The 25,980-nt window shown below is 55.8% G+C and overlaps 11 protein-coding genes across 11 annotated transcripts; 5 read left to right on the plus strand and 6 right to left on the minus strand.

Annotated features, from left to right (window-relative positions):
- Positions 1-14: 14 nt before the first annotated feature.
- On the minus strand, positions 15-2,682 carry F5Z01DRAFT_666796 (cytochrome P450). The gene is made up of 4 exons (XM_046264256.1): positions 2,355-2,682; positions 2,200-2,296; positions 1,549-2,138; positions 15-1,482 (listed from the first exon to the last, which is right to left on the minus strand). The coding sequence occupies exons 1-4, from the start codon at positions 2,596-2,598 to the stop codon at positions 383-385; spliced, it is 2,031 nt and encodes a 676-aa protein (XP_046114110.1). The 5' UTR covers positions 2,599-2,682; the 3' UTR covers positions 15-382.
- A 40-nt stretch (positions 2,683-2,722) lies between these two features.
- Positions 2,723-4,321, minus strand: F5Z01DRAFT_666798 (phosphoribosylaminoimidazole-succinocarboxamide synthase). The gene has a single exon (XM_046264257.1). The coding sequence runs from the start codon at positions 3,990-3,992 to the stop codon at positions 3,063-3,065; it is 930 nt and encodes a 309-aa protein (XP_046114111.1). The 5' UTR covers positions 3,993-4,321; the 3' UTR covers positions 2,723-3,062.
- Positions 4,322-4,960: 639 nt separating this feature from the next.
- On the plus strand, positions 4,961-6,406 carry F5Z01DRAFT_695295 (eukaryotic translation initiation factor 3 subunit 2; the record flags this gene model as incomplete). The annotated part of the gene is made up of 2 exons (XM_046266257.1): positions 4,961-5,608; positions 5,662-6,406. The coding sequence occupies 2 exons, from the start codon at positions 4,961-4,963 to the stop codon at positions 6,025-6,027; spliced, it is 1,014 nt and encodes a 337-aa protein (XP_046114112.1). The 3' UTR covers positions 6,028-6,406.
- Positions 6,324-10,280, minus strand: F5Z01DRAFT_740143 (SWI/SNF family of DNA-dependent ATPase). Its single transcript, XM_046266838.1, has 3 exons — positions 9,877-10,280; positions 6,701-9,817; positions 6,324-6,644 (listed from the first exon to the last, which is right to left on the minus strand). The coding sequence occupies exons 1-3, from the start codon at positions 9,967-9,969 to the stop codon at positions 6,513-6,515; spliced, it is 3,342 nt and encodes a 1,113-aa protein (XP_046114113.1). The 5' UTR covers positions 9,970-10,280; the 3' UTR covers positions 6,324-6,512.
- A 318-nt stretch (positions 10,281-10,598) lies between these two features.
- F5Z01DRAFT_417031 (uncharacterized protein) lies at positions 10,599-11,723 on the plus strand. Its single transcript, XM_046259600.1, has 2 exons — positions 10,599-10,666; positions 10,851-11,723. The coding sequence occupies exon 2, from the start codon at positions 10,889-10,891 to the stop codon at positions 11,585-11,587; it is 699 nt and encodes a 232-aa protein (XP_046114114.1). The 5' UTR covers positions 10,599-10,666; positions 10,851-10,888; the 3' UTR covers positions 11,588-11,723.
- A 139-nt stretch (positions 11,724-11,862) lies between these two features.
- On the minus strand, positions 11,863-12,872 carry F5Z01DRAFT_417320 (uncharacterized protein). Its single transcript, XM_046259601.1, has one exon. The coding sequence runs from the start codon at positions 12,495-12,497 to the stop codon at positions 12,138-12,140; it is 360 nt and encodes a 119-aa protein (XP_046114115.1). The 5' UTR covers positions 12,498-12,872; the 3' UTR covers positions 11,863-12,137.
- Positions 12,773-13,945, plus strand: F5Z01DRAFT_416976 (uncharacterized protein). The gene is made up of 4 exons (XM_046259599.1): positions 12,773-13,005; positions 13,100-13,225; positions 13,320-13,576; positions 13,629-13,945. The coding sequence occupies exons 2-4, from the start codon at positions 13,142-13,144 to the stop codon at positions 13,879-13,881; spliced, it is 594 nt and encodes a 197-aa protein (XP_046114116.1). The 5' UTR covers positions 12,773-13,005; positions 13,100-13,141; the 3' UTR covers positions 13,882-13,945.
- Positions 13,946-15,987: 2,042 nt separating this feature from the next.
- On the plus strand, positions 15,988-18,722 carry F5Z01DRAFT_684053 (uncharacterized protein; the record flags this gene model as incomplete). The annotated part of the gene is made up of 6 exons (XM_046265901.1): positions 15,988-16,016; positions 16,075-16,097; positions 16,159-16,197; positions 16,250-16,492; positions 16,550-18,572; positions 18,623-18,722. The coding sequence occupies 6 exons, from the start codon at positions 15,988-15,990 to the stop codon at positions 18,720-18,722; spliced, it is 2,457 nt and encodes an 818-aa protein (XP_046114117.1).
- A 549-nt stretch (positions 18,723-19,271) lies between these two features.
- Positions 19,272-20,076, minus strand: F5Z01DRAFT_629989 (uncharacterized protein; the record flags this gene model as incomplete). The annotated part of the gene is made up of 3 exons (XM_046261695.1): positions 19,272-19,722; positions 19,775-19,958; positions 20,034-20,076. 3 exons carry the CDS (start codon positions 20,074-20,076, stop codon positions 19,272-19,274), a joined length of 678 nt encoding a protein of 225 aa, XP_046114118.1.
- A 991-nt stretch (positions 20,077-21,067) lies between these two features.
- Positions 21,068-23,482, plus strand: F5Z01DRAFT_417366 (putative endoplasmic reticulum-resident kdel protein). Its single transcript, XM_046259602.1, has 2 exons — positions 21,068-21,113; positions 21,202-23,482. Exon 2 carries the CDS (start codon positions 21,435-21,437, stop codon positions 23,253-23,255), a length of 1,821 nt encoding a protein of 606 aa, XP_046114119.1. The 5' UTR covers positions 21,068-21,113; positions 21,202-21,434; the 3' UTR covers positions 23,256-23,482.
- On the minus strand, positions 23,456-25,959 carry F5Z01DRAFT_666823 (rab-GTPase-TBC domain-containing protein). The gene is made up of 7 exons (XM_046264258.1): positions 25,637-25,959; positions 25,559-25,580; positions 25,476-25,485; positions 25,289-25,420; positions 24,778-25,232; positions 23,865-24,730; positions 23,456-23,811 (listed from the first exon to the last, which is right to left on the minus strand). The coding sequence occupies exons 1-7, from the start codon at positions 25,682-25,684 to the stop codon at positions 23,554-23,556; spliced, it is 1,791 nt and encodes a 596-aa protein (XP_046114120.1). The 5' UTR covers positions 25,685-25,959; the 3' UTR covers positions 23,456-23,553.
- Between the last annotated feature and the right edge of the window lie 21 nt (positions 25,960-25,980).

Raw genomic sequence — 25,980 nt, forward strand, 5'->3', positions numbered from 1 at the left:
TTGGTGATAAACTTCCCGGGGGGCTACTTCGGGCTAGACGCCAACTATGGCTAGTTTCTTGGCAACGCATAACTTTTGAACTCGTCCTCCGTACCTTGCTTGCCGCTGTAATTAGACTGCTTGGACGCCAAGATGATCCTCCAAACCATCCATGGCGATCTCTCCACCAGTTTGTCGACCTCGTCTCATTTCGCGTCGCCTGCTACGCGCGCCCAATCATTGCACACCGTCACAGCGAGCAGCCTGCAATGTCACCCTCGCTGACGGAGGGCATGTCATGTCCCCCGCTCGCTCTTCTCGTGCTGACTGCCATGGAGTGATTGATTCATTGTTCTATTTGAGTGGCGTCCATCGTGATTATGTACGTACGTAGCGAGGAGCCTCAGTCCTCCAGCCAGTCGACAAACCTCTCCTCGCCCCTCTTCACGAACCGCAGGGCCACATCGTCCCCTCGCAGCTTGAGCGTGAGCAGCGAGCTCGCCCCCCTGATGGTCGCGTCGCGCTTGTCAATGGCCTTTTGGTACAGGGCCCGCCGCTGCGGCCGGTCCATCGCCGCCACCTCCTCATCCGTCGCCCACTCGTCCACCGCCAGCTCCACGCTGTACTCGCGGAAGAGGACGGCCAGGGCGGCGATGACCTCGACCTGCGCGATCCGGCGACCCAGGCAGGCGCGCGCACCGTCGCTGAACGGGATGTAGGCGCCTCGCTCCGGTCGGAACAGCGATGCGCTCGTGTCCCGCCCCTTGAAACCGCCATAGTCCTCGCCCTCGTCCGCGTCGTCCTCAAATTTCTCGTCGCTCTTGCTCTTACGGAACCAGCGCTCGGGCACGTAGTCCAGCAAATCGTTCTCGCCGGGCCGCAGACGGCTCGGCTTCTCGGGCCAGTGCTTGGGGTTCATGTGCACGCCGGCGGCCGAGAGCGTGATGATGGTGCCCGCTGGCACAGCGCAGCTCTTGCCGTCGACCACCAGGGGCTGGTCCTGGTTCGGTGTCACAATCTTGGGCATCTCGATGACAGGCGGGAGCACGCGGAGCGTCTCGTTCATGCAGGCGCCGACCATGCTCCCCATCAGAGGGTTGAGATACTCATCGTAGTCCAGGTCCTCCACGTTCTTGTCGCCCAGCAGCTCGTCCAGCTCCTTGTGGAGGCGGCGCTGCGAGGTGGCGCAGCTGGCCATCTGGATGAGGGTGAAGTGGATGGCGTTGGCCGTCGTCTCGTGGCCAGCCACAATCATCACAAACGCGTTGCCTCGGATCTCGTCGCGGTCCATGACAGCCTTCGTTCCGGTCTTGAGCTTGGCTTTGCCCGCTGAGTCGACGTCGTACGAGGACCGCACGAGCTGGCCCATAATGTCCATGCCCTCGTCAGTGTGCTCACCCTGACCAGCTTCTTGGATCTTAACATCAATCAGCTCGTCAATGAATTGCTCATAGTCGTGGCGCGACTGGACGGCCTCGCGCGTGGGCTCGTACGGAATCAGCCCTGCCAAAAGTTGTCAGCGGTGGTCTCCCTTTTCTTCGCTCTCAAGGCGACGTAGTGAGCTCTTACACAGTAGCCACGAAGGGACGAGAAGCAGCGTCAAGACATTCTCCAGCAGCGTAGCCATGGCGTTGACAAAGCTCATCTTGTACCCCTGGGGCGGCTCGACACTGCCGTACTTGGCACTCATGGCATCCGCATCCGCGGGCATCTTCTCCTGCGGCCAGGGCAGCTTGAGCCCAAAGCCCACGTACCCGATGATGTTGAGCGCCAGACGCATCGTGTCGTGCTCCGCCGTGTGCAGCGTGGCCCCGCGCCCCTTGGTCTCCTCCCAGAACCGGATCAGGCCGAGACTCTGGCGGATGCTCTCCTTGAAGACGAGGGCGGCGTTGCGCTCGTTGAACGAGGCCGCGGTGACCTTGCGGTGGTGACGCCAGAGCGGGCCCTCAGACGTGAGGACATTGTTACCAAACTGGGTCAGAATGTCGTACTGCGCCGTGTGCTTGGGGAAGTGATCCCGCCTGGTGGTGATGGCGCTGATGGCGCCCGCCTCGGCGGTGAACATGTGAATGCCAAAGGGGTGCACCAGGAGGAATGTGTCGCCAAACTTGGCAAAGTGCTCGTGGCGCCATTTCCAGGAGAAGTCAACGGTCAAGGGACTGCAGCACTTTGGGTCAGCCAAGAGCAAGCATAGACGGTCAAGGATGGAGCAAGACTCACGGCAGCCAGGCCTCCCATAGCGGTTTGGGCAGAAGCTTGATGGCAGGTATCCAGAGCGTCTGTGTGATCTGCCAGAGAATCCACCATGGCGAGCAAGCTGGTGGCGCGTCAGCTCATACGATTCTCTTCATCAGCAGCAGCTCAGCTCAACGTACGTGAGATGTAGTATCGGATACCGCTCGCCTTGGCTCTCTGCAGGTTGCGCCTCCAGCTGCTCAGCACATACGAGAGCCACAGGACCACCAGGCCCGCGAAGCCGAGCAAAAGGGAGCGCATTCTGTACCAGACGTTCTCCCGAGCAGCAGTATCAACAACTATGTAAAGACAATGCGTGAAGAGCGGTGCGAGAGGCCCAAGGCGGTGGTGAGGTGCATGGAATTTTGTACGGAGTATGCACATGCAGTGATGCACCAGATCAAACGATGATGCCCTCTCGTGCGTTCCCCTCGATCCTGCAGCCGCCTGCCTGCCTGCCTGCCTGCCTACCCGCAGACGGCCATTTCACGCCGGCGACCTGGCTTGTGGTGAAGGAGTCGGCCGCCGCCAGTGGGGGGGCCAAGATCCGGGAGGAGGGCGTTCCGCCCCGCTAGAAGACGACGAGGAGCGAATCAAGCTCGCCGTATTGCGGTCGTCCAGCGCTGTTAAGGGATTGGTGCTGAATAGCCCTGAGACACTAATGCGACAGCAATACGCGACATGAGAAACAACTGTCCTCGCGATGATACAGACAGACTACAGCTAATACAGCTCAATGAACGAGGGTCAGTGGCCACTGGTCAGAGCATCGTTCACGCAAGCCTCTCCCCTCACTCTTGAGTGGTGTCGTGGATCAGCTCGTTCTATTAGAAACAACAACAACAACTCTACAGAGCGGCCAGTGTATCCTCCAGCGACTTGCCCGTGAGCTTCTCAAAGACCTCCTTGTACTTGGCCCGCGTCTCCTCCACGACTGTCGCCGGCAGTTCCACCCCCGTCTTGCCCTTGAGTCCATTCTCCGTCAGGTAGTCGCGCACAAACTGCTTGTCAAAGCTCGGCTGGTCCACCCCGACCTTGACGGGCGCCGGCCAGAAGCGACTGGAGTCGGGCGTCAGCACCTCGTCCACGAGGATGACCTCGTCCGTCGCCTCGTCCAGGCCAAACTCAAACTTGGTGTCCGCAAGAATGATCCCACGCTCCGCCGCATAGTCCCGCGCCACCGTGTACAGCTTGAGCGCGAGCGTCTCAATCTTCTCGGCGTACTTGGCCCCAATGATCTCCGCCGCCCGCTCGCGCGAAATGTTCTCGTCCGAGTCGCCCTGCTCGGCCTTTGTGGACGGCGTGAAGATGGGCTCGGGGAAGGCTGATGACAGCCGGAGACCCTCGGCCTGCTTCTCGCCGTGCACGGTGCCGGACGTCTGGTACTCCTTCCACGCGCTGCCCGTGAGGTAGCCCCGGACAATGGCCTCAATGGGGAAGACCTTGAGCTTGCGGATCTGCAGGCAGCGACCCTTGAGCGCCTCGAACTCAATGGTCGACACACCCTGGCTGGGCGGCTGTAGGGACAGCACGTGGTGCTTGAGCTCGGGGACGGCCTTGGCGAGCACCTCGAACCAGTGCGCCGAGATCTGGCAGAGGACAGCGCCCTTTTCCGGGATGCCGGTCTCTAGGACCACATCGTAGGCTGAGATGCGGTCCGTGACCGCCATGAGGAGAGTGGCGTCATCGAGCTTGTACAGCTCGCGAACCTTGCCGGTCGCAATCTTCTCGAGGTTCTGTAGGTCGATGGAGGTGACTGCGTGTACCTGTGTAGACATTGTGCCTCGATTTGCTCAGGGGGCTGGACAGATGCGCTGGCAATCCGGTATGGTTTGTTCAAGCTCGACAGCAAGTGAATCGACGAATCGTGGGCAACTTGACGGGTCGACTGCGGTGAGTTGCGTTGAAGAGTGAGTAAACTTTGGTGATGAAGTGGGATCCACGTGACCCAGTTCACGCTGCCGTGTCCGGTCGCGGTCGCTGAATAAGCCGCCTTTGGTTACGCTGCCTACCCTGGAGAGTGTGGCCTGATCTGCCTCCGATAAGATAGTACTTTGGTTGAAATCAGAGTGAACAGATGTATTTAAGGACACTGCTGTACAGATTCGCTAACGGATCTTCGGAAGTACGTCGACACCAAGTCAATCAATTGTAGTGCATACTGTATCACGCCGTGCTCGTGAAAAGTATTGTACCATGCTTCTCCCTTGATAGGCTAACGTGAAAGCACCAACGACTGCCTGTCGAGCCAAGGTAGGACAATCTAACGCCAGGAACAGTCAGAGGATCAGATCATCAAATAAAATGCTCTCGATTCGACTCATGGTGATGATAGATGATGGGATCATGGGAGTCATACAATCTTGCACCACCTTGCCAGCCTAATTGGCACCCACCCCACCTGGAATTCGCCATCCGCACCAGCTTTAGCCTCCTTAATCCAAAAGAGGTGCCAATGACTCCCCGCGCGACTGGGCCCCACCAAAACGCACAACCCGCCAAAAATTCAACGTCGCCCCGTCCGACCTTGACCGACGCATACTGAAAAGAACGAGATCCCCATCCGACATCAACCACTCCGACTCGATCGATCATCACAACTGCCCGCCATGAGACCTATTCTCCTCGCTGGGCACGAGCGTGCGCTCACCCAGATCCGGTACGACCACCTCTCCCTGCCCATCGCGCCGCGCCCACCCTGCCCCTCCAACCCAAAACAGAGATCCTTAGGAGGAGGGGCTCCACGATGGTCGCGATGCCCTCAGAACCGTGCCAGGAGCTAACACAGTCCCCCAGATACAACCTCGATGGCGACATCATCTTCTCCGTCGCAAAGGATCAGCACATCTGTGCCTGGTACTCCCACAACGGCGAGCGTCTCGGCACCTACCACGGCCACGTCGGTGCCATCTGGACCGTCGACGTCGACCCGACCACGACCATGATCGCCTCGGGCTCCGCCGACAACACCATCCGCCTCTGGGACGTCAAGTCCGCCAAGAACCTCAAGACCTGGGAGTTCCCCACCGCCGTCAAGCGCGTCGAGTTTAGCGAGGACGGCACCAAGCTCCTCGGCGTCACCGAGAAGCGCATGGGCTACCTCTCCAACATTGTCGTCTTTGACATCAACCCCGACCCCGCCGCCGAGCAGACCGACGAGCGCGCCCTCACCATTGTCTGCGACGAGAGCAAGGCCACCGTCGCCGGCTTCTCCTACCTCAACCGCTACATCATCGCCGGCCACGAGGACGGCAGCGTCAGCCAGTACGACGCCAAGACCGGGGAGCTCATCGACAACATCCCCATCCACGAGCTCAACCAGCCCATTGTCGACCTGCAGTGGAACGCGGACCGCACCTACTTCATCACAGCCTGCAAGGACAAGTCGGCCAAGGTACGCGTGCACCCCCCCTCTCTCAGAGTAGCCCGATACTAACACAAACACAGCTCGTCGCCGCCCGCGACCTCACTGTCCTCAAGACCTACCCCGCCGACACCCCCCTCAACTCGGCCACCATCACACCGAAAAAGGACTTTGTCATCCTCGGCGGTGGCCAGGCCGCCATGGACGTCACGCGCACCTCGGCCCGCCAGGGTAAATTCGAGGCCCGCTTCTACCACAAGATCTTCGAGGACGAGATTGGCCGTGTGCGCGGCCACTTTGGTCCCCTCAACACCGTCGCCGCCGATCCCACCGGCAAGTCGTACGCCTCGGGTGGTGAGGACGGCTACGTTCGCGTGCATCACTTTGACAAGGGCTACTTTGACTTTTTGTACGAGGTCGAGAGGGAGAGGATCAACAGGATGTCGTGATGAGCTGAGAAAGAGACGCGGTATAATTTTTTTTACAAATGGGATAAGAGACCAAAGACAATGCTCTTCCCCTTCTTCTTCGGCCTCGGCTTGCTTTCTTGCATTGGTTTGGCGTTAACGGTAGGGGAGGCGGGACAAAGGCCCGCCAATGTCGTGTGTTTCCGGTCGAGACGAGACAAAAACGAAAGGAACGAGAGGAGAAAAGGGGGCGGCCATGCGCGGACTTGGGATGGTCGAATTAGATCAGCTAGTAGCGTGATTCAACGTATGTAATTCGTACATATGTCATGGATATTGCCTCTTCCTCGAATCCATTCATTATAAAGCTTCTACAGTGATTTTAGTTGCCAAATGTGTAATCATGTCAGTCGACGACTGTGCCTCGTCCTCACTCCAGCCAGCCAGCCAGTCAGTACCTTGCACCAAACGCCTTGATCCAGTTCTATGCCGTCAACGCCCCGCGAGCCGCCCACAGTGGCGACTGTTTACTTCTTGCGACCCTTCTTAGACTTGGACACCCCCGCCGAAGCTGTTGACGCAACACTCGACGCCCTTGAAGGCGCTTTGGAGCTGGCCTTGCTGGCTTTGCTTGACTTGACGTTGTCGAGCGCCTTGTTCTGCGAGGAGACGGTTAGCACCTGTTACCACATGGTCTGCAAGCAACAAGACATACCTTGACGCCGTTCTTGGCCTTCTTCTTCGGTGGCGCGGAGCTCAGCACGCTGTCTTCGTCGTCCTCCTCTTCCCTCTTCATCTTGCCATTCGCGCCGTTCTTGGACGGCACGTCCTCAAACTCCTTCACAACTGTTGTGATCAGCGTGGTGCATCGTCGCGACAGCTCAATAGGCGTGCGGCTGAGGAAGAACCAGTCGAATCGGAAAAGGGGCGAGTCCCGAATGTCGTCCCGCATCTTCTCGTACAGACCCTCCGAGTCGATGCCGTATCGGTCCAGCAACACCAGCAGAAACCTGTCCTCCTCCTCTGTGTAGACCTTCTTGTTTGTGGTCGAGACGGAGTAGTTGATCTTGAGCTGCTGGAGCGGCACGCGGTACTGCTGCATCTTCTTGCGCAGGAGCTTCTGATGGTGACCGACCCGCCTGATGCGCTCCTCGCCATCCTCAATGACACGCAGATGCTTCTGGTAGTCGGGAATCTCCGTGTAGCGTTGCCAGAACACCTTGGCGTACTGCTTGATCTCGGCTGGAGTCTTGCTATCAACCTCCTCCGAGATGCCCTCGTAGTCGGTGCGTCCTGATTTGGCAGATCCGTTGATGAACTGTTGGAAATCTCGCTTGTTCCATTCGCCGAATCCCTGCGTCGCCAGCTCCTCTTTCTCCTGACGTTCTGCTTCCGTCAAAGGCTCCGCGTTGTTAATCTCCTGCTGCTCAGCGTCACGCTCGGCCTCGCGCTCGGCCAGGTTCTCCTCGTCGCCTTCCGGCAGCGGCACCTTGTACCCAATCTCCTTGCGGTGGTGCGCTGTTTCCCTCTCCTGCAGCTCCTTCAAGCGGGCAGGGTAGAACTGATAGTCGTGCACGGGCACCTGCTTGGGCGCTCGGGGTGCCTTTGGCTTCGTCTCCTTCGAGGGATTTGGATACATTGTCTGGCGGAAGTACTTGTCCATGGAGTATGACTGCTCCTTGCGCTCACGCTTGGACGGGTTGATCCAGCTCATGCCAATGTCTTTCTTTGTGTTGGCAAAATTCTCACCGTTCCATTCGTACGCCGACTCTGATGTGAATTTTTGCAAATCATCAAGACCCAATTTCTCGTACTTGGCGTTGAGCTGCTTTGTGCGATCTTCACCTTGAGCCAGAATCGCCTCAATGTCATCATCGGTAACATCAGAGCCCTTGGCGGCGAGGCCAGTGCCTTCCTTCTGTTGGAACACCTTTTCCGCGCCGTGCTGGATCATGTTTAACAGCTCGTCCTTGTTCGCAGCGGCCTTGGCTGCAACCTGGGCACGGCCCTGTTGGATGACCAGCTGATCCAAACGGAGCTTCTGCGCTGCTCGCTCCAAAACCTTCTCCTCGATAGCTTGGTCCGTCACGAATCGATACACGACCACTTGCTTCGTCTGGCCGATTCGATGCGCACGATCCATAGCTTGCAGATCGGCTTGAGGGTTCCAGTCGCTGTCGTACAGAACGACAATGTCAGCTGTCGTGAGGTTGATGCCCAGGCCACCGGCACGAGTCGTCAACAAAAAGATAAACTTTTCCGACCCTGGCTTGTTGTAATCGTCAATGGCCTGGATACGGTCTTCATGCGCGGTGCTACCGTCGATACGGCAGTATTTGTATTGGCGGAACACGCAGTAATCCTCCAGAATATCCAGTAGACGACTCATCTGGGAGAAGATGAGCACGCGGCTGCCCTGCTGCTGCATTTTGGCCAGCAATTTATCCAGCACCGCCATCTTGCCTGCATTGTAGACCAGATGCTCGTCAGTGGTATAGGGCGGACCAGGCTCGGCTCCCTCGAAAAGATAGGGATGGTTGCAACATTTGCGCAATTGCATGACGATGTTGAGCAGCCTTGTCTTGGACTCGCGCTTGCCACCTGCGCCGTTGACAGCATCAATGTCCTTTTCAAGAATTTTCTTGTACCACTTGATCTGCATGTCGGACATGCCTAGGTACAAGTTGATTTCTTTCTTGGGCAGCAAGCTCTTCTCTACATCGCTCTTGACACGGCGGAGCAAGAACGGTCGGAGGATGCGATGAAGCTGCTGCACCACTCGATCCTGGTCCTGGTCCTCGCCCGAGAACCACTGGTCGAAAGCCTCTGCATCACCGAACACATCGGGTAGCAAGAAATTAAGCAAAGCCCACAGCTCATGCAGGTTGTTTTGCAGTGGCGTGCCAGTGATCAGGAGGCGGTTGAGCGAATGGAACAGTCGGATGACCTGGGACAACGAGGATTCCTCGTTCTTGATACGATGGGCTTCATCGATAATGATGTATTTCCAGGGCAATTTCTTCAGGTGCGTCTTCTCTCTCAAGACCATCTCGTAACTCGTGATGCAGACGTCGAATTTCGCATCCACTAGGCGGTTTTGAATAAGTTCTTGTCGCTCGTCCTTGGCGCCCTGGAGAACAAAAACGTCGACTTCTGGCGTCCAGCGTTCAAACTCGCGCTTCCAGTTGTCCAGTGTTGACTTTGGTACGGTGACAAGATGAGGTCCCTTGATGTCGCAAACGTGACGCAAGTAACCCAGAAAGGCGATCGTTTGCAGTGTCTTGCCCAAGCCCATCTCATCTGCAAGGATACCCGAGATGCCGTTCTCATGTAGTGAAATCATCCAGTTCAAGCCAGCGACCTGGTAGTCGCGCATGGTGCCTTGGATGAAGGGCGGCGATTCTCGAAAGACGGTCTCGGCAGCGCCGCCACGTTTCTCGTCGCGGATTAATTCTGCATCCTCCTCGGCTTCAGTACGTCGGACACGACCGCTGGTGGCGCCGCCTTGACGGCCCCCACCCTTCTTTGTTTTGCTCGACTCCGCGTTCTGACGATCAATTTCGGCCATGACTTCGCGAATCTTGGGGTCGGGGTTGGTCTCAATAAAGTGGCGGAACAAGTCCGTGAGGCCCAAGAGGTACCTGAAGCGCCGGATCGTGTCATCCTCTTTGTACTGTTCGAGACTGTCGTGTTTCTTTCGCAAGACTGCTTTCTGCAAGTGGTTGTTGTCGGCACGCCTCCGGCGACCGTCGATGGGCTCGCCAACAACGCTGCTCGCTGTGGTATTTGGTTGCGTATCAGAGCCGGTGTAGTCGGGGGTCTCATCGACATCCTTAGGTGCAGGTTAGCAGGGAACCATCCATCTCTGGCGACGACTCGAGAATTCCATACCATCGTGTCGACAGGACGAGCATCCTGTGCCTCAGACATTGATGCGTCGGCGTCCGTATCAACACCGCTGTTGCGCGACGATCGTGGGGCCATGATGGCTGGCGTCGATTTCTGACGACCAAACCTCTTAACGCGAGCTTCCAATCCGAGACGCGTCTAGAGGCTTGTAATTTGGCGTTTGATACAGATTGCGACTGAATGAGTGGCGAAAACGGGTTAACGCAGAGCTTCACAATTCTGCGAGGGCCTGGGAGCTGTCATGGACTGCAGGTTCAACGCGATAATTGTGAGGTGAGATGGATCTGAGGAACAGACTACGAAAGTTGAATCTCGAGATGCACGTTAGAAGGGCGACTTCGGCGTTAGCGCGATGGCGTATTACCCCTGCAATGCGCCCTATACTCCATCGGAGCGGAATAAATATAGCCCGGAGAACAGTGGCCTGGATGTAGCTCCGGCCGCTAGAGTCCGGAAAGTTGTCAGGCTTGATAGAATACTTGATTAGAAAATTAGGAAATCAAACGTCGGGAATTATTCGTGATTTCCTTCAATAACACAACTTTGACAACAGGGGCTATCTGAGATAATCCAAGTTGTTATTCCGTGGATGATCACGTGCACAGCAAATGAGCGGGCCACGTGCTGCAGGATGAGGTACCTGTTACCCCTCGGTTAGTGCCGTCTGGGTTTCCAGGCGTAGATTTGCAAACGCTTGAGACCCTACCCATCACGCATCTCCAAGCCACATATCACCCTTGCCAGACTATCTCTGCAACATCATTGACGATCTGCGAGTCTCTCAGTGCCTCTCCTTTCACTTCCTTGACTCCAGATTTCAACAAGACCACCTTGCCTATCCACACTAGGAACGCCATTGCCCTCCACTCGGGCAAACCCTCCAACACAAACCAGTCATTACTCGTACGATCCATCACCCGCTGTGTCAACACTTTCTTTACTAATTTCACATGTAGTAACATCCTTGTCTGGCTGGCAATAAACACGATCCGCTATGGACGCCAGCAAGTCTGCCCAGTATGAGTCGCCTGAGCAGCTCCTCGATGTTTTCAAATCTGCCGCCCTGTCTGTTACGAAGCTGTACAGGTCGTCGGTAGCAGCAGAGACAAGAGCGCGAGCGGAGGGATACCAAGACTGCCTCGATGACCTACTCGGCTTGTTGGAGAAGGAGAGCCAGTTTCTGGGGGAAAGCAGTCGGTCGCGCCTACACAGGTGGATAACCGACCGACGCGCTGGAAGAGAAGCGAGCCCAGCCGTCGCCGAGAGCGATGAAGACGAACCCGACAAGTCTGCCCCAGTGCCAACCTCGACTTCCACAGCAGCCCCCTTGACTACGCCAGTTCCCCCAGCACCGTCACCGGCTCCTGCGACAGCCCCCACGACAGCCTCTGCGGACGTTGCATCCCAAGACATGCGCGAGCCAGAATTCATCGTTCCCAGCCAAGATAGCTTCACGTTCCAGTCCGACCATCAGTATCCTGACATCGAGCTGCTCGACCTGTCTGAAGATCGGGTACACAACAACGCCTCCAACAACCATGGCGCACGAACGAGGCGGAATGTAAGGAGTGGGCCACGACAAGCCGGGCCGCTTGGCCGCGGTGCTGGCGCAAAGCGCCGCCTAGACTTCAACGACTTCTTCGACTTTGGCAAAGATGGGTTTGGGGGTGGGAAGCGAAGCAGACACCTCTAATCCTGATGACAGGTCAAGGGCGTTTGTTTGCACACATCTGGTCAGGACCACTTAGATATAGCTTGAGCGACGCATTGTTGCGGAGGATCGCGGGAACTAGCATACTGCATGGGCGGCGTTTGAAGATGTAACGATCGGCATTGGCGGTGTTGTGATTTATGGCCTGGATACGGTCACAAGATACCTCGAACCAGAGTGTTCACCAATACAATGAGCAATGATGATGATCCCCACAGATTTGCATGAAGCTACACTTGATATAAGCCTAGCCTATGTCTCAGGGCCACGATCTCGTCTCTGAGCTCCTGATTCCGTTGCTCCAGTCCATGGATTCTCTCGTGTGCATCAAGAACAATCTCGTCGGACAGTTGTGCCAGCCGCCAAAGACGCAATGCGATGACCAGGGAGCCAACGTCTGTAACCACCCCACTCGTCATGATACCTATAATCAACGCAACCCCAATGATGGCTGAGTCGAACACATGAAACCAAGAGGCCAGATACCTGGCAATATCAGCTGATGAAGCTTTAGGATTGTCCCTAGCTTGGCTTACTTTGGCCCGAAAGCGACAAGACATGCCACCAGTTCCAGCACGAATAGCCAGCTGAATCCAACTCCAATATCCTGGAGCGTCTGCGAGACCGCTTGCACCCACGGCTCTTTTCTCTGGTGCATTTCACACGCCGTAAGCTTGATCAAAATGTTCAAGAGCAACAGTGCCACGTCCAGAGTGACAAGAGCCAGAATGAAGTAGTCCTTGGTTCGCGAGGATAGTTTTCGGCGCGCATCGGCGCGATGACGTCTGAACGAGGATGTGAGCTGCACCTGCGTCTCCGAGAAGGAAGATTGCTCGCTCTGCTGATGTAGACTGCCGATTAAGGGCTCAGCTTCGACGATGGCGCTGGCCATGTTTGCGAACTTGTACACAGGAGATAGTCTACCGACAAAGGCATGCCCAGACTAAGTATGTAACATGATGCGCCTTGAAGAGAGCAGCCTCGAAAGGTCTGGGTCACTGGTCATGTTTCCGTCATATGACTGACTGCCGGCGAGCTTTGGAACTAGCATCCCTCCCATCCAAGAACAGAGTTAGCTTGACGATGGTAGTGTGTCATGCGACAGGCGTGGGTTGACTCGGTCGTTTTCGGGGTCCGATAATTGCCTACCCTGCAACCGCACCTCTGGAGGCTGCAACCTGATTGGAACCCCACATTGAAGTGAGCCAGAGTGAATTCGTGACGTGCCTGCAAACTGCGCCGATCAAACTTACAGCATCTTTGGGCGCGCAGAAAGCTGAGCCTCACGATTCAATCTGCACTTTGGGCGCGCCCAATTCTGCCTTCACAAACCGTAAAGCCACACCCTTTCTATCCTTCCTGGCCCCCAGCATCATTTGTATCAACTCCAGCCAGCTTTTGTACGTTGTTCCCCTTGTCTACACTATTTGTACGCGACGCGACTCGCCCTGGTCGCAAACGCATCGTTCTCTATACTAACTATGAATTGAACAGCCTCGTCAAACTTTAAGCGAATTCCCGATCGCAGCGAGCATCATGTCGGACGCCGAACAGCCAGAAGACGTTCCCATTGTCGACCAGGATGCCAAGAACGAGGGCGATGTCGACCCCAACGATGAGGTTCGTCAGGCAGTCACAGTGGACATGTCCCATGACCCAAGGTTCTACAGGATCTTGCAAGAGGTGGCACTGACACACGGTTTGCGGAATATAGGAAGAGATCACGGCCATGAAGCGCCGCGTGAAAGAGATGGAGGAGGAGGCTGAGAAGCTACGGGAGATGCAAGCTTCGCTCGACAAGCAATCCGCAGATCTCGCCGATGACAAGGAGTCGGTCGATGCGCGCAGCGTTTTCGTGGGCAACGTGGACTACTCCGTCTCACCAGAGGAGATCCAAGAACATTTCCAGAGCTGCGGATCGATCAACCGAGTCACCATTCTTTTGGATAAATTCACCGGCCAGCCTAAAGGGTTTGTAGCACCACGCAGATATGGCAGGAAACTTCTCTAATGAGGACCACAGCTACGCCTATGTCGAATTCTCCGAACCCAGCCTCGTTGCCCAGGCCTTGGTCCTGAACGAGAGCGTTCTCAAAGGTCGCAACATCAAGGTCACACCCAAGCGCACAAACGTGCCCGGAATGAGCCGTGGAAGGGGCCGTGGCCGCGGAGGGTTTGGCCGGGGCGGCTTCGGACGTGGTGGTGGTAGCTTTCGCGGAGGAGGTGGTCGCGGTGGCTACCGAGGCGGCCGTGGACGAGGCTACACTCCTTACTAGGAGCAGGGACTTGATACTTTGGAAACGGCCCCTCCTGCGAGACCTTTTGGAATTCCGTTTCCTGGGCCGCAGTACCCAGCCCCTGATGTGGTGATGGGTGGCATGGGTATTCCATTCTCACATGGTGCCTACGACATTCGTCGAGGCGTATATTCCCCGCAATGATCGAGAGACAGACGTGCGGCTCCCCAGCACTGTCTGCTGTGCAAGGCAAGTCGTGGTTGAGGAGAGCAGCAGCGCACAAGACCCTCGGCAGTATGGAGGGATCGAAAAGGATGAGTAGTTTGGAGTTCAGGTTGGCAATCTTGCTTGGTTCTTTCAATCAAAGTTTGGAGCTTATGGCGTACCGAGGCCCTTTTCACATACGTATTTCTTCTCTCTTGAACGACGTGCATGCGGCTGCGGACAATACGTAGCCGAATGAGCGGTACGCCAAGCGTGCCTGACCTCACAATAGCGGCCTCTGTCATTGTGACCTGTTGGTGAGTGATGTGAACCAAATATTGACTTAGTGAAAGAGACACCTGTAGGCTGTTCATGGTCTGATAGACTGATACGCCCTTTCCCACCCGAAACAAGGATTGATGCATCATGATCGGTGATCGTGTGCCGATATTCCATCTGCACCTTGGCGGATTGGCTTCGCCATGCCGTCCACGCGGCTTGCAGCTCTGCTAAAGGAAAGCCGAAAGCCAATATACGTGAAAATTAGTGCGTACAATATACAGACTAATGCATAACCATATGTTCACCTTGAACTTGAGTAGATGATATCAGTGTTGCGGAGCACAGAATACAGGTGATGATTACTACCTCCCCTACCACGGCCGGGGTGCCACTGCGTGTGAGTCCGTCATAATTGGTAAAATGCCCAGTACTGATCAAGGATAGGCGACCACCAAGATCAGTCCAGGTTCAACAGTTCCATCTGCCACTGCGCGATGGTATCTAAAATCGAAGGTAGGATGTTTTGATTTGGAATACCGCCTTGAAGTGCCGCTAATCAAGGGTGAGCATCGCGACAGATCCGACTGATTCCAGCCGCGAACGCTGCTGTTGTCAATGTTGCATGATTAGCTTCACTGTGACAGCACCTAAGAAACACATACGTATTTAACGTTTAATCCCTGGCAATCAGTGCTATTTACTTAACTACGGATAAGTAAGATGTGACAAATGGCCACGTACATAACCCGTGGTTGAACATGCGAAGCAAAAGTACATGCACTGGACCCCGCCGATTGGCGCTAATGGATTCTCACCACGATCTGTCAGTTTACGCGACTGTACGTATATCAATTGTTCGTTTTTATTAATTCCATGGGCTCAGCTATTGCGGCTTTCGGGCGAAGGCTGTCCGTAGACTAGACGCCAATCTGACAATGCTTGGTCGCAGTATCCTCATATCGTCGTGACAAAACTTCACAAATAATACTGTAATCCATGCCGAGCATGACGTTTGGAGCGACTGCTAGACAGACGCCCCGTACGTCCGTCCAGACTCCGGTTGAGCCATCTTCCAGTCCAACCAACCTACGGACCTATCGATAAGTACCCACCCAAGCAAGGCCCAGCCCAGCCCAGCCCAGCGGCCTACAGGCGCCCTTAGCCCAGGTCCTGTGGCCCCTCGTCCGTCAGCCGCCCGCTTGTTGCAGACGAACCATCCATTCATCATTCCCCTCCATCACTCATTCATCGAATATTAATCGACGACCAGCCCGCTCTGCCGCCATCGTCGCCACTTGGGTTCCCTTTGGACTGATTGTCCACCCGAACGACACGGCCGCATAGTAGCGCTTCTGTTCTTCGGCCACGGTCCCCGATCAACCTCGAGCGACGCCAACCTACGCCTCCACGAGCCGTGCACAGCCCCAGGTCCTGCCACAGTTGTTGCGTCGGGCCCCGTCATCGTCGCTCGTTGGCTGCGTCTTGCTTGCCGACTGCTCGAGAGGCTGTGAATGCCTTCTAAACTCGCATTTACATCTCCTCGCTCAAATAGGTGGTGCTTGAACCTAGCCAAGGCTTGATTTCGCTCCGACAGTCTTCGACGCCGTTGGTGGCCCCTCGTAGCGCTCTACCATCAACTCGACAACGGTCAACACAAACATGAGCCGTGCCGAATCTTCGCAGGCTGGGTGAGTACTTCCATCTCGACAACCATACAAAGAAAGACTTGTGTTAATGTTTCTGTAGAAGGCCCAACCTCCGCGTCACAAGTTCGTCGCCCTTGCCGACCCCACTGTCGCCATCCAAGAGCCATTTGTACTGACAGCACAGTTATCGCCGCCGATGGCCTCTACAAGCGAGATGTTTTCCGTACGTACCGCGAGCTGTGTCTCGTAAGACTAGCGCACTGACCGCTCAATAGGCTTTCCCGACCCTTTCGCGGTCGCTACCGTCAATGGCGAGCAGACCAAGACGACGGCCGTCAGCAAGCGCACATTAAACCCGTACTGGAACGAGAGTTTCGACTTCTGTGTTAACGAGGGAAGCATCATTGCGATCCAAGTCTTCGATCAAAAGAAGTTTAAGAAGAAGGACCAAGGCTTTCTCGGCGTTATCAACATTAAAGTCGGCGATGTTATGCCTGAGCTAACACCCGAAGCTGATGGTAAGTTTGGCATCGCTAGCCGCTGTGAGGGGTCTGTGCAAACTAACTTCTCAACAGAACAGATGCTTACTCGGGACCTGAAGAAGTCGACGGATAACCTCGTTGTTCACGGCAAGCTCATAGTCAATTTGTCCTGCGACCTCAGCGCACCGCCTCGCGGAGCACAAGGATCTGCAGCCTCCCGCCCGAACCTGACCGCAGGCTCTTCCACTCTCTCCACACCGGTCGGAGACGGACGACCCGGATCTTCCATGTCTAGCCAGAATGGCCCGAATTCGTCTGCCGGGGCCTCGCTCTCTCAGCGACCATCCAGCCTCAGCAACAACAATAACAGCTCGGCTGGGCCCGGAGGAGCCAACCGGTCAGCCAGCCAACTCAGTCCATTTGAGGATGCACAGGGGCGCCTTCCTGCTGGGTGGGAGCGCCGCGAGGACAACCTCGGCCGAACTTACTATGTCGACCACAACACCCGCACAACAAGCTGGAACAGGCCGTCTGCCAACGGCGCTGTCGATAACTCAAATCGCGAGGCTGCCACGCAAGTAGAGAGGCAGAGGCACCGTGACCGTACGCTGCCAGAGGACCGCACCGGGGCCAACTCGCCCACTTTGGGCTCAAGTTCGCCATCCCAAGCCGGAGGAGGAGGTAGTCCACCCCCCGGTCCAGCGAGTGCGGCCGGGGCCGCCAGCAACACAACCATCCACACCGGTGCCACGAGCCCTGGCAGTGGAGAGTTGCCCGGTGGCTGGGAGCAGCGGTGGACGCCAGAAGGCCGTCCATACTTTGTTGACCATAACACGCGCACGACCACCTGGGTCGACCCCCGTCGCCAACAGTACATTCGCATGTACGGCGGCCAGAACAACACAAATGGACAAATACAGCAGCAGCCGGTCTCGCAGTTGGGTCCCCTGCCTAGCGGGTGGGAGATGCGCCTGACGAACACTGCCAGGGTCTACTTCGTGGACCACAACACGAAAACTACAACCTGGGACGATCCCCGACTACCAAGCTCGCTCGACCAGAATGTACCACAGTACAAGCGTGACTTCAGGAGGAAGCTCATTTACTTCCGTTCTCAACCCGCGATGCGCATTCTCAGCGGGCAATGCCACATCAAGATCAGGCGTTCGCATATCTTTGAGGATTCCTTTGCTGAGATTACCAGACAATCGCCGACTGATCTCAAGAAGCGACTCATGGTCAAGTTTGACGGTGAGGACGGTCTCGACTATGGTGGTGTGTCAAGAGAGTTCTTCTTCTTGCTTTCCCACGAGATGTTCAACCCCTTTTACTGTCTGTTCGAGTACTCGGCCCACGACAACTACACGCTTCAGATCAACCCTCACTCCGGTATCAACCCTGAGCACTTGAACTACTTCAAGTTCATCGGTCGCGTTGTGGGACTGGCCATCTTCCACCGCCGTTTCTTGGACGCCTTCTTCATTGGTGCCTTGTACAAAATGGTGCTGGGGAAGGCGGTATCTCTGGCTGATATGGAGGGTGTCGATGCCGATTTCCACAGATCGCTCCAGTGGATGCTCGACAACGACATCAGCGGCGGTATTCTCGAGCAGACCTTCTCCACTGAGGATGAGCGCTTTGGTGTCATGACCGTTGAAGATCTCATCCCAGGCGGTAGGGACATTGAAGTCACCAACGAGAACAAGAAGGAGTACGTGGACTTGATGGTCAAATGGCGTATCGAGAAGCGCATTGAAGAGCAATTCCAAGCTTTCAAGGAGGGATTCCAGGAGCTGATTCCCCACGATCTCATCAACGTGTTTGATGAGCGCGAGCTGGAGTTGCTCATTGGCGGTATCGCCGAGATTGATGTCGATGACTGGAAGAAACACACAGACTATCGCGGCTACACTGAGTCGGACGAAGTGGTGCAACAGTTCTGGCAAACCGTCCGATCATGGGACGGCGAGCAAAAGTCGCGCCTGTTGCAATTCACTACGGGTACCTCACGCATCCCGGTCAACGGATTCAAAGATCTCCAGGGCAGCGACGGCCCAAGGCGATTCACAATTGAGCGAGCCGGCGAAGCAACAAATCTTCCCAAGGCACACACATGGTGAGTCGCAAAAAGTGCACGGAGATGACATTTGGCTAACGAAATCACAGCTTCAACCGGCTGGACTTGCCGCCGTACAAGAACTTGGAGACACTGCAACAAAAGCTCACAATCGCCGTAGAAGAGACCATGGGCTTCGGCCAGGAATAAAGAAGGACCAGTGTATATATCGGTTGTTTGACAGCAAGCGGTCGTCAATCGGGCGGCAAAACTCCATTCCTGCGAAATCAACATCACTAACGTCCCTTACTGCCTTTGTTCTCTTTTCATTCTGCGCTCGTGTCCTGGGTCATTCGTATTGGGATGGTTGGCGCCGGTGGTCTTCATGCGGCGACCTTTTCGAGCACACCCTGCGCAGGTAGCTAGCTGTCGATGCATAGAACAAGATCAGACTTGGACAGTGGCTACGTGCCTGCAACATCATGGCGCACGGTCGCTTTGGTTTTTCTTTTCTATATATACAACATCAATGATAGGGGCATTGCACAGTGATACACTTTGCGGCACTACATGTTTGATTGAAGTTTTTGTTGCATTCGCGTACAGGTGTACGTCCGACCATGGCCTGTCTAATATGTACACTTGACAAAGGGAAGTAGGTGGCGTATTCAAAGCCGCCAAAACAGACCTCGGTACTAGATCTCAAGTCGCTCCCCGCGTGTTCCCCGTTCCAGATTGCTCCAGTGTCCGTCTCTCTCTTTATCGCCTGTACCACATCCTGGTGATCTTGGTGTTGCGCATCTTCCTCTGCAGCTGGAAGATGCCGTACATGAGCGCCTCGCTGGTGGGCGGGCAGCCAGGCACGTAGATATCGACAGGCACGATCCTGTCACACCCCCTCACGACGCTGTACGAGTAGTGGTAGTAGCCTCCACCGTTGGCGCACGAACCCATGGAGATGACCCAGCGGGGCTCGGGCATCTGATCGTAGACCTGGCGCAGGGCAGGAGCCATCTTGTTGGTGAGGGTGCCCGCGACGATCATCACGTCGGACTGACGGGGAGAAGCACGGAAAATGATACCGAGGCGATCTTGATCGTATCGAGGGGTGGAGAGGTGCATCATCTCGACGGCGCAGCAGGCCAGACCAAAGGTCATGGGCCACAGCGAAGATTGACGAGCCCAGTTGGCCATAATGTCGAGTGTGGTGCTGACCACTTGTTAGCATCTTGACCAAAGAGGAACACCTGGGAAAGTCATACAGCGCATATTGGACGACGCTCTTGGGCTTCTCCTGCGAGGGAAGAGGGACCTCACGACGCGGCTTGGAGAGGCTGCTCCCGGCACCGTGGGGGGTGACCGCGCTGGCTTGGTGCTGGGGGGTGGTCGTCGAGAAGGCCGCGGCAGCGACGGGACGGAAAGGGAGGATGGCGGTCGTGGGCTTGACTATATTTCCAAAAGAGAGCAGTGTCAGTCCCCCATGTCCATCGGCTTGTCTGGCGTAGCAGCATTTTGACGCACCTCGCAACGCCATTGCGGCGGCTGTCCGCGTCGAAGGAAGCATTTTGTCTGTCGATTCGTATCGCGGTCGGGCTCCAGACGCGAAGACGATAGACTGTGGGAGTGGAGAGGAGGCGCTGTTGGCCGGGGATGGGTGGTCGTCGATGTGGTTGCTGGCCGGTGGTCGTTGACGTTGAGGATATTCGCCTCCCAAAGGGAAGCACAAATGGGTGGACGATGATTGGCTGCCGGCTAAGACGCCGAGGATTAGCCTTGGGTGGTGATGCTCCCCAGTTTATCATCTGGGCAGCATTGAACATCACGGATCATGAGCGTCCTCGTCATCCGTTTTGAACACTTAGTGTGGCCATTTGGTTCACAATTTTAATTGCCATTAAGGAACTACATCGTGCAAGTCGTGCACTCGCAATGGAGGCACGCTGTTGTCACAGAGCTGGGCGATAGATCCTCGCGTTGTCTGCTTGGCCAGTCTGAAGCCATTGATCACGAGCGAGCGCACGGATGCATCGGTGAAAACAGCTAGAGAAGAAGTCAGTTGTAAACTTGTAGTGGGCGTGCTGGGCATTCTTTAATGGGATTTCCCCTACACTTGTCTTGGACCTGGTCGATATCTCACACCCCAGACAAGATCCCTAAACGCGTACGCGTACAGGTTTGCCCTCGTTGTCGATACTCGATAGGCTCTGAGACACCACGACAACGCACGCGCTAAATCTTGCACGGAGCGAAACAGAAAATGATCTGCTCAGTTGCCATCGCCTTGTCATGAAATACAAAAAGCACGGAAGAGCTACTAATAGTCACTGCTCATAGCCGTGTTGGCACTCACAGTCACAGAGTCGCAATGTGGCTTGCGGGCCCGACCGAGCACTACGGGTAAGATAAGGTAGACTTTATTTCCAGACTTAACATCGAGAACAAAGCCAGGACCATGACGCCATTTGGAGGCCCACGATATGACAAGCACCATGAAATCAAGAAATCCGTAATTGCACCGCGTGGTCTTTGTATACTCTGCAAGGACACAATGTCTTGATCGTCCCACCCTGCCAAGACTGCAGTGGCTTGCTATCGCTAATGGTAAGGTACGCTAGGGTCCTGTCAAATGCGCGCCCCCGTCAACGCTGTGCGTGGTCCTTATTCTAGACATTTAACTCAAACCATCGCTGTCTTCCCCCCTTCTTGAGCTGGGCCTTTTGCATTACATACCGACGCCCTGTCTTCTCGCGCAATTGTTTCTTACTCCGACACTCGCTTTCCACGTTCCTCCCGCCGTCCGCGCCCGGTCTTGAGCGCATCGATTCGAACCCGATCCGACACTCGCCCACATGAACTGAGCCGGTCTCGCCGTCGCGGCGCATTCTGACAATAGGCGGATAATACGTACGCGAGTGACTCGTCATGTTCAAAGGCTTTGACGTTCGTGTCTGGCCTTCGCGCCTCGTCGTTCGCTACTTTGTCGTCTTCGTCGTACTCGCCTTCCTCTTCACCAACTACTACCTCTGGTCCGACTGGCAGACATGGGACGTCGATAGCTATCAACCGCTCTCGGGCCCCGGGGTGGCACAGCACCCAATCAAGAAGCTCATGAAGGATGCTCGCGCCCGTCATGACGAGCAGTTGTCCCGCAGGAGTCTTGATGTGGCGACTGCAGCGGCCAGGTATCGAGAGGCTCGTGGGAGGCACCCCCCTCCCGGGTTCGACCTCTGGTTTCAAGCTGCGCTGGACACGGATGCGGTGATTGTCGAAGACTTCTTCGATCGTATATACAAGGACTTGACGCCGTTCTGGGGCATGGACACAAAGATGGTCCGCGACAGGGCACACTCATGGCCATGGGTTGTGAGGGTTCGGAACGGCACGGCCCACGGTGACGGTAACGTCGAGGGTCGTGTGCCATGGTTGCAGCTCTGGACGGGGTTAGTGGGAGAATTTGCCGAAGGGATGCCCGATGTCGACATGCCCATCAACTACATGGACGAGCCCCGGCTTCTCGTCCCTCACAACCAGATCGCCAAGCTGGTGGCGAAGGAGGCCAAAGAGCGCAAGATGCCCGAACCCAAGGACGTGACGAAAGAGTACCAAGGCCTGGCTGCAGTGGATGAAGCCAAGCCAAAACTATACGATCCTCGATGGTACGGCTTCGCAGACTCGGACTATTGGTCTCTTGCCGCGAAGACGTGCGGCCCGAACACACCAGCCTACGGCGTGAAAGCAGAAAAGGACTTCTCGAAGCCCGCCGAGTTTCCTAGTCACTACAAGCCCAGCTACGTCGAAGAAGGCTACATTTACAATTGGACCTCTGCCATGGACCCTTGCCAGCAGCCTCACCTACGTCAGCTTCACGGTAGCTTCGTCGAGCCCGTCAGCATGTCCTCGACAGACGAACTCATCCCGCTCTTTGGTGGGTCAAAGCTGCCAATGAACAACGAAATTCTCATCCCTGGTGCCATGTACCTGACAGACGACGAGTTCTACTCTGGCGGCGAGTCTCACGGCCCGCAGTGGCACTGGAAGAAGACAGCGGCTATCTGGCGCGGAGATGCCTCGGGTGGTCGCGCAAAGGCACACACCTGGCACCACTTTCATCGACACCGTCTAGTTGACATGCTCAATGCGACGACCGTGTCCACAGCCGAGGCTTCGGGCAAGCGCCCGGTGACGTTTGAGCCCCCTGACACAAGCATATACTCTTCCTCCCGTGCAGAGAGCAAAGAGCTTGGGAAATGGCTGGAAACTTTCGCTGATGTCGGATTCACCTACTTATGCCCTCCCGAGCAGTGCGATTATCTCACAGACTACTATCACGTAGTCGAACGGATACCGATGAAGACGCAGTATACGTACAAGTTCCTGCCCGACGCTGATGGTAACTCGTTCAGCGCGCGATTCAGAGGATTCATGCGATCGACGAGCGTTCCGCTCAAGGCCACCATTTACGCAGAGTGGCACGACGACCGGCTCACACCCTGGGTCCATTTCATCCCGCTAGACAACACCTATCGCGACCTCTACCCGGTGCTCGAGTTCTTCGGCGATGGCCCTGGCGGTCAGGGCGATGCTGCCGCCCGTTTCATCGCCGAGAAGGGCCGCATCTGGGCGGAGCAGGTGCTGCGACGCGAGGACATGAAATTGTACGTCTGGCGCTTGCTGCTCGAGTGGGCGCGCGTGTGCGACGACGAGAGGCACGCACTTGGCTATGTGGACGATTTGTTGCTGTGACGAGCTCTCCTTCTGCTTCGATCACATGAGCCGGCGTTTCGGGAGCATTACTTCTTCACTTCTTCGATGCATATTAGATTGTATTGTAGTCTACTACCTCATTGCGCAGGCCACCGTTGGACATGGGATTGGGGAAACAAACACGTACACAGTATGTTACGACGTGCACGGCAGCTGGTAGACCAGTATGGAACTCCATAAATGTACTGGATATGTATTTCTCTTCATTTCATTATACCGAGTAGTTGGCAAGACCTGCCTGCCCGTTGTTACTCTTGCTCCAATATATGGCCTGTGACTATAACTGTAAATCTGTCACGGCCGGACGACTAGGCTGACCCTTCAAGTGCGCCGACGACCCCTTGAACAAACTCTGCCATATAAACGCCTCGCTCAACAGGAGCTCAATATCCTTCTCTGTCCATTCCTTGGTGGGCAGGCGCTGCAGAAACATCATGACTTCCTGAAAGTCCATGTTGACAAGTTTCGATGACCACTTGACCAGGAACGCGGCACAGACGTAGAGATGGAACTCGGAGAAGCCCTGCTCCTCAGCCTGCGAAGTGTTAGTGGATCATGCAAAGGACTGCTGAGAGCAGGTGTACGTACGAGATAGGTGTCCCACATGCGAATAACATTGCGGACGCTGACTTCTCGCATGAGCAGGCAGTTCATCCAGCGGAAGCTGAACTGAATGAACTCCACCCCCTCCTTCTCCAAATGGCGCGATAACTTGGAGTCGATGCGCGCCGTAAGATCCCTCAGGGCTGCAACTTGCCGTTGGATGCCGGGCTGGGCGACTATGTAATGGTCCTGGATCCCGTCCAACAGCTTCGTGAGACACCAGAAGGAGTCCGCCTCGACCGCGTCAAGCACAGTCTTCGGAAGCTGCCCGGGATCCATGCCCGACTCGATGTTGCTGTCTGAGATGTAGAGACCGAGGAACACCTGCCAGAAAGGTGTGACAAGATCGTTGATACCTTGAACATAACCACTGGCAGGGTGGCGGACGGCCCACAGGTACAATATGCGCTCCAGCGATCTCTGTGTCGCTTCGTAGCTGTATAGCTCGATATGCGGGTTTGTGCGAGGGACATCGATGCTGATCTGATGCCAAATAGCCTCGTCCAACCCCCTTGCCCGACCGGCCGTTGCGCCAGAGGTGGATCCTCGTTCGAAAGCCTGTCGGACACCGTCGAGGTACTCTTTGCGCTTTCTTTCCAGCGTCGCAACTCGCCTCTCACTGTTCGTGGGCAGATAGCTCAGGAGCAGCTGCCAGGTCATTGCGCGCACCTCCTCTGGCACTCCAGACCATGCTAATCCTCTCAGATCCGGCAGGGGTATCGTTGATGCTTGCAATAGCTTTTTGAACTTGTTGATCCGTGTGATACGCGAGCTGATCGCCTCCGCTTCCTTTGAGCTGGCATTGCTCGGTATCGGTGGGTAGCTGATGAGATGCAAAGCGTTGGCCGGATCTACCCATGGTCAGGGCCGGCTCTTGCTTCCAAATCGGCAGACTTACCTTTCAGGATATCCTTGTATTGAGGTCGCAAGATCTTGCCCTCACTCTTCTTGGGCATCGGATAGGAAGGCGCTGGTCGCTCGATAGCGATATCGGCACTATTCGAGTATCGCCGCTCCTGCGTGTTCAAAGTAGAAGCCATCGCTGCGGGCGCGAGTGTCGTCGAATCTTGCCCTTTGCGCTGTGACTCTCTCCGCCGCGTTCTTCTCTTCATGCTTGAGATGCTTGGCAGCCCAAAGTCGTCCCCATCATCGTCGTCATAACCCATCATTTCGTCTTCGTCCGCTTTCCAGTCGTCGTTTGTATTAGAAAGAAAGTTTATATAGTTTTTATAAGGGGGCGAAGTCGTGCCGCCAGAGGCTCTTGGCGGAGGCGACGCATCATTGAACCGATACTTGGAGTTCGAGGCGCCAGATGGTGGTGTGTCGGGGCGGGAGTTTGTTCGCGAAAGGCTCCTGGGGGGCGATGGTCAGTATCGTGGCTTCCATGGTGGCTCTGAGATTGCACATACAGCGAGTCGAGCTTTAGAATATCGGCATGGGAGTAGGCAGCGCCAATCACCAGGTTCTCGCGACCTGATCCCACGGGTGTTGTCACGCTTCGCTTTGCAGTATCTCGAGGAGGCGGTCTCCAGAACGGCGAGCTAGACAAGATCAGAACCATCCTACTTGAGACCGCAATCGTAAATTCAGACATACTCAGATCTTTCTGCAAAATGACAAAAACTCTCGGTTAGTCTCTCCGCCATGTATTTGATCGCAGGGGTGCAACTTCATCATACCGACTTGAATCATCTCCTGCGGCAGTGGGGCAGTCAGTACCGATCGCCATTACGTCGTTTGAGGTTGGGTAAACTCACTGACTGCGCAGGCTTCTTGCTGCTGCTGCCGCCGGAAGAAGACCACATCGTCGGAGAGATATTGAATGTAGTCTGCGGCGCAGTAATATCACATCCTCAAAGTTGGTGGACGAGCGCGAGGCTATGCTGGAGCCTCGGACTCGACTGGCTGCGTGCGTGGGACGAGTCTTGTTGGATGGAGATGAGGAATGGCATTGGCAAGGTGAGGAACGGTACCAGGTACCTTGGGTTGGTTGCGGCGCTGGAAGCCCAAACTTGGGGCAGTTAGCGTGGTATTGCAGGCACTGAATGCACTAAGGAAGGTGCGACCGTGCGGCTCACGCTCTTGCCAGTCGGCATATAGA

Source organism: Emericellopsis atlantica (assembly GCF_019669845.1).
Source record: "Emericellopsis atlantica unplaced genomic scaffold F5Z01scaffold_40, whole genome shotgun sequence".
NCBI lineage: Eukaryota > Fungi > Ascomycota > Sordariomycetes > Hypocreales > Bionectriaceae > Emericellopsis > Emericellopsis atlantica.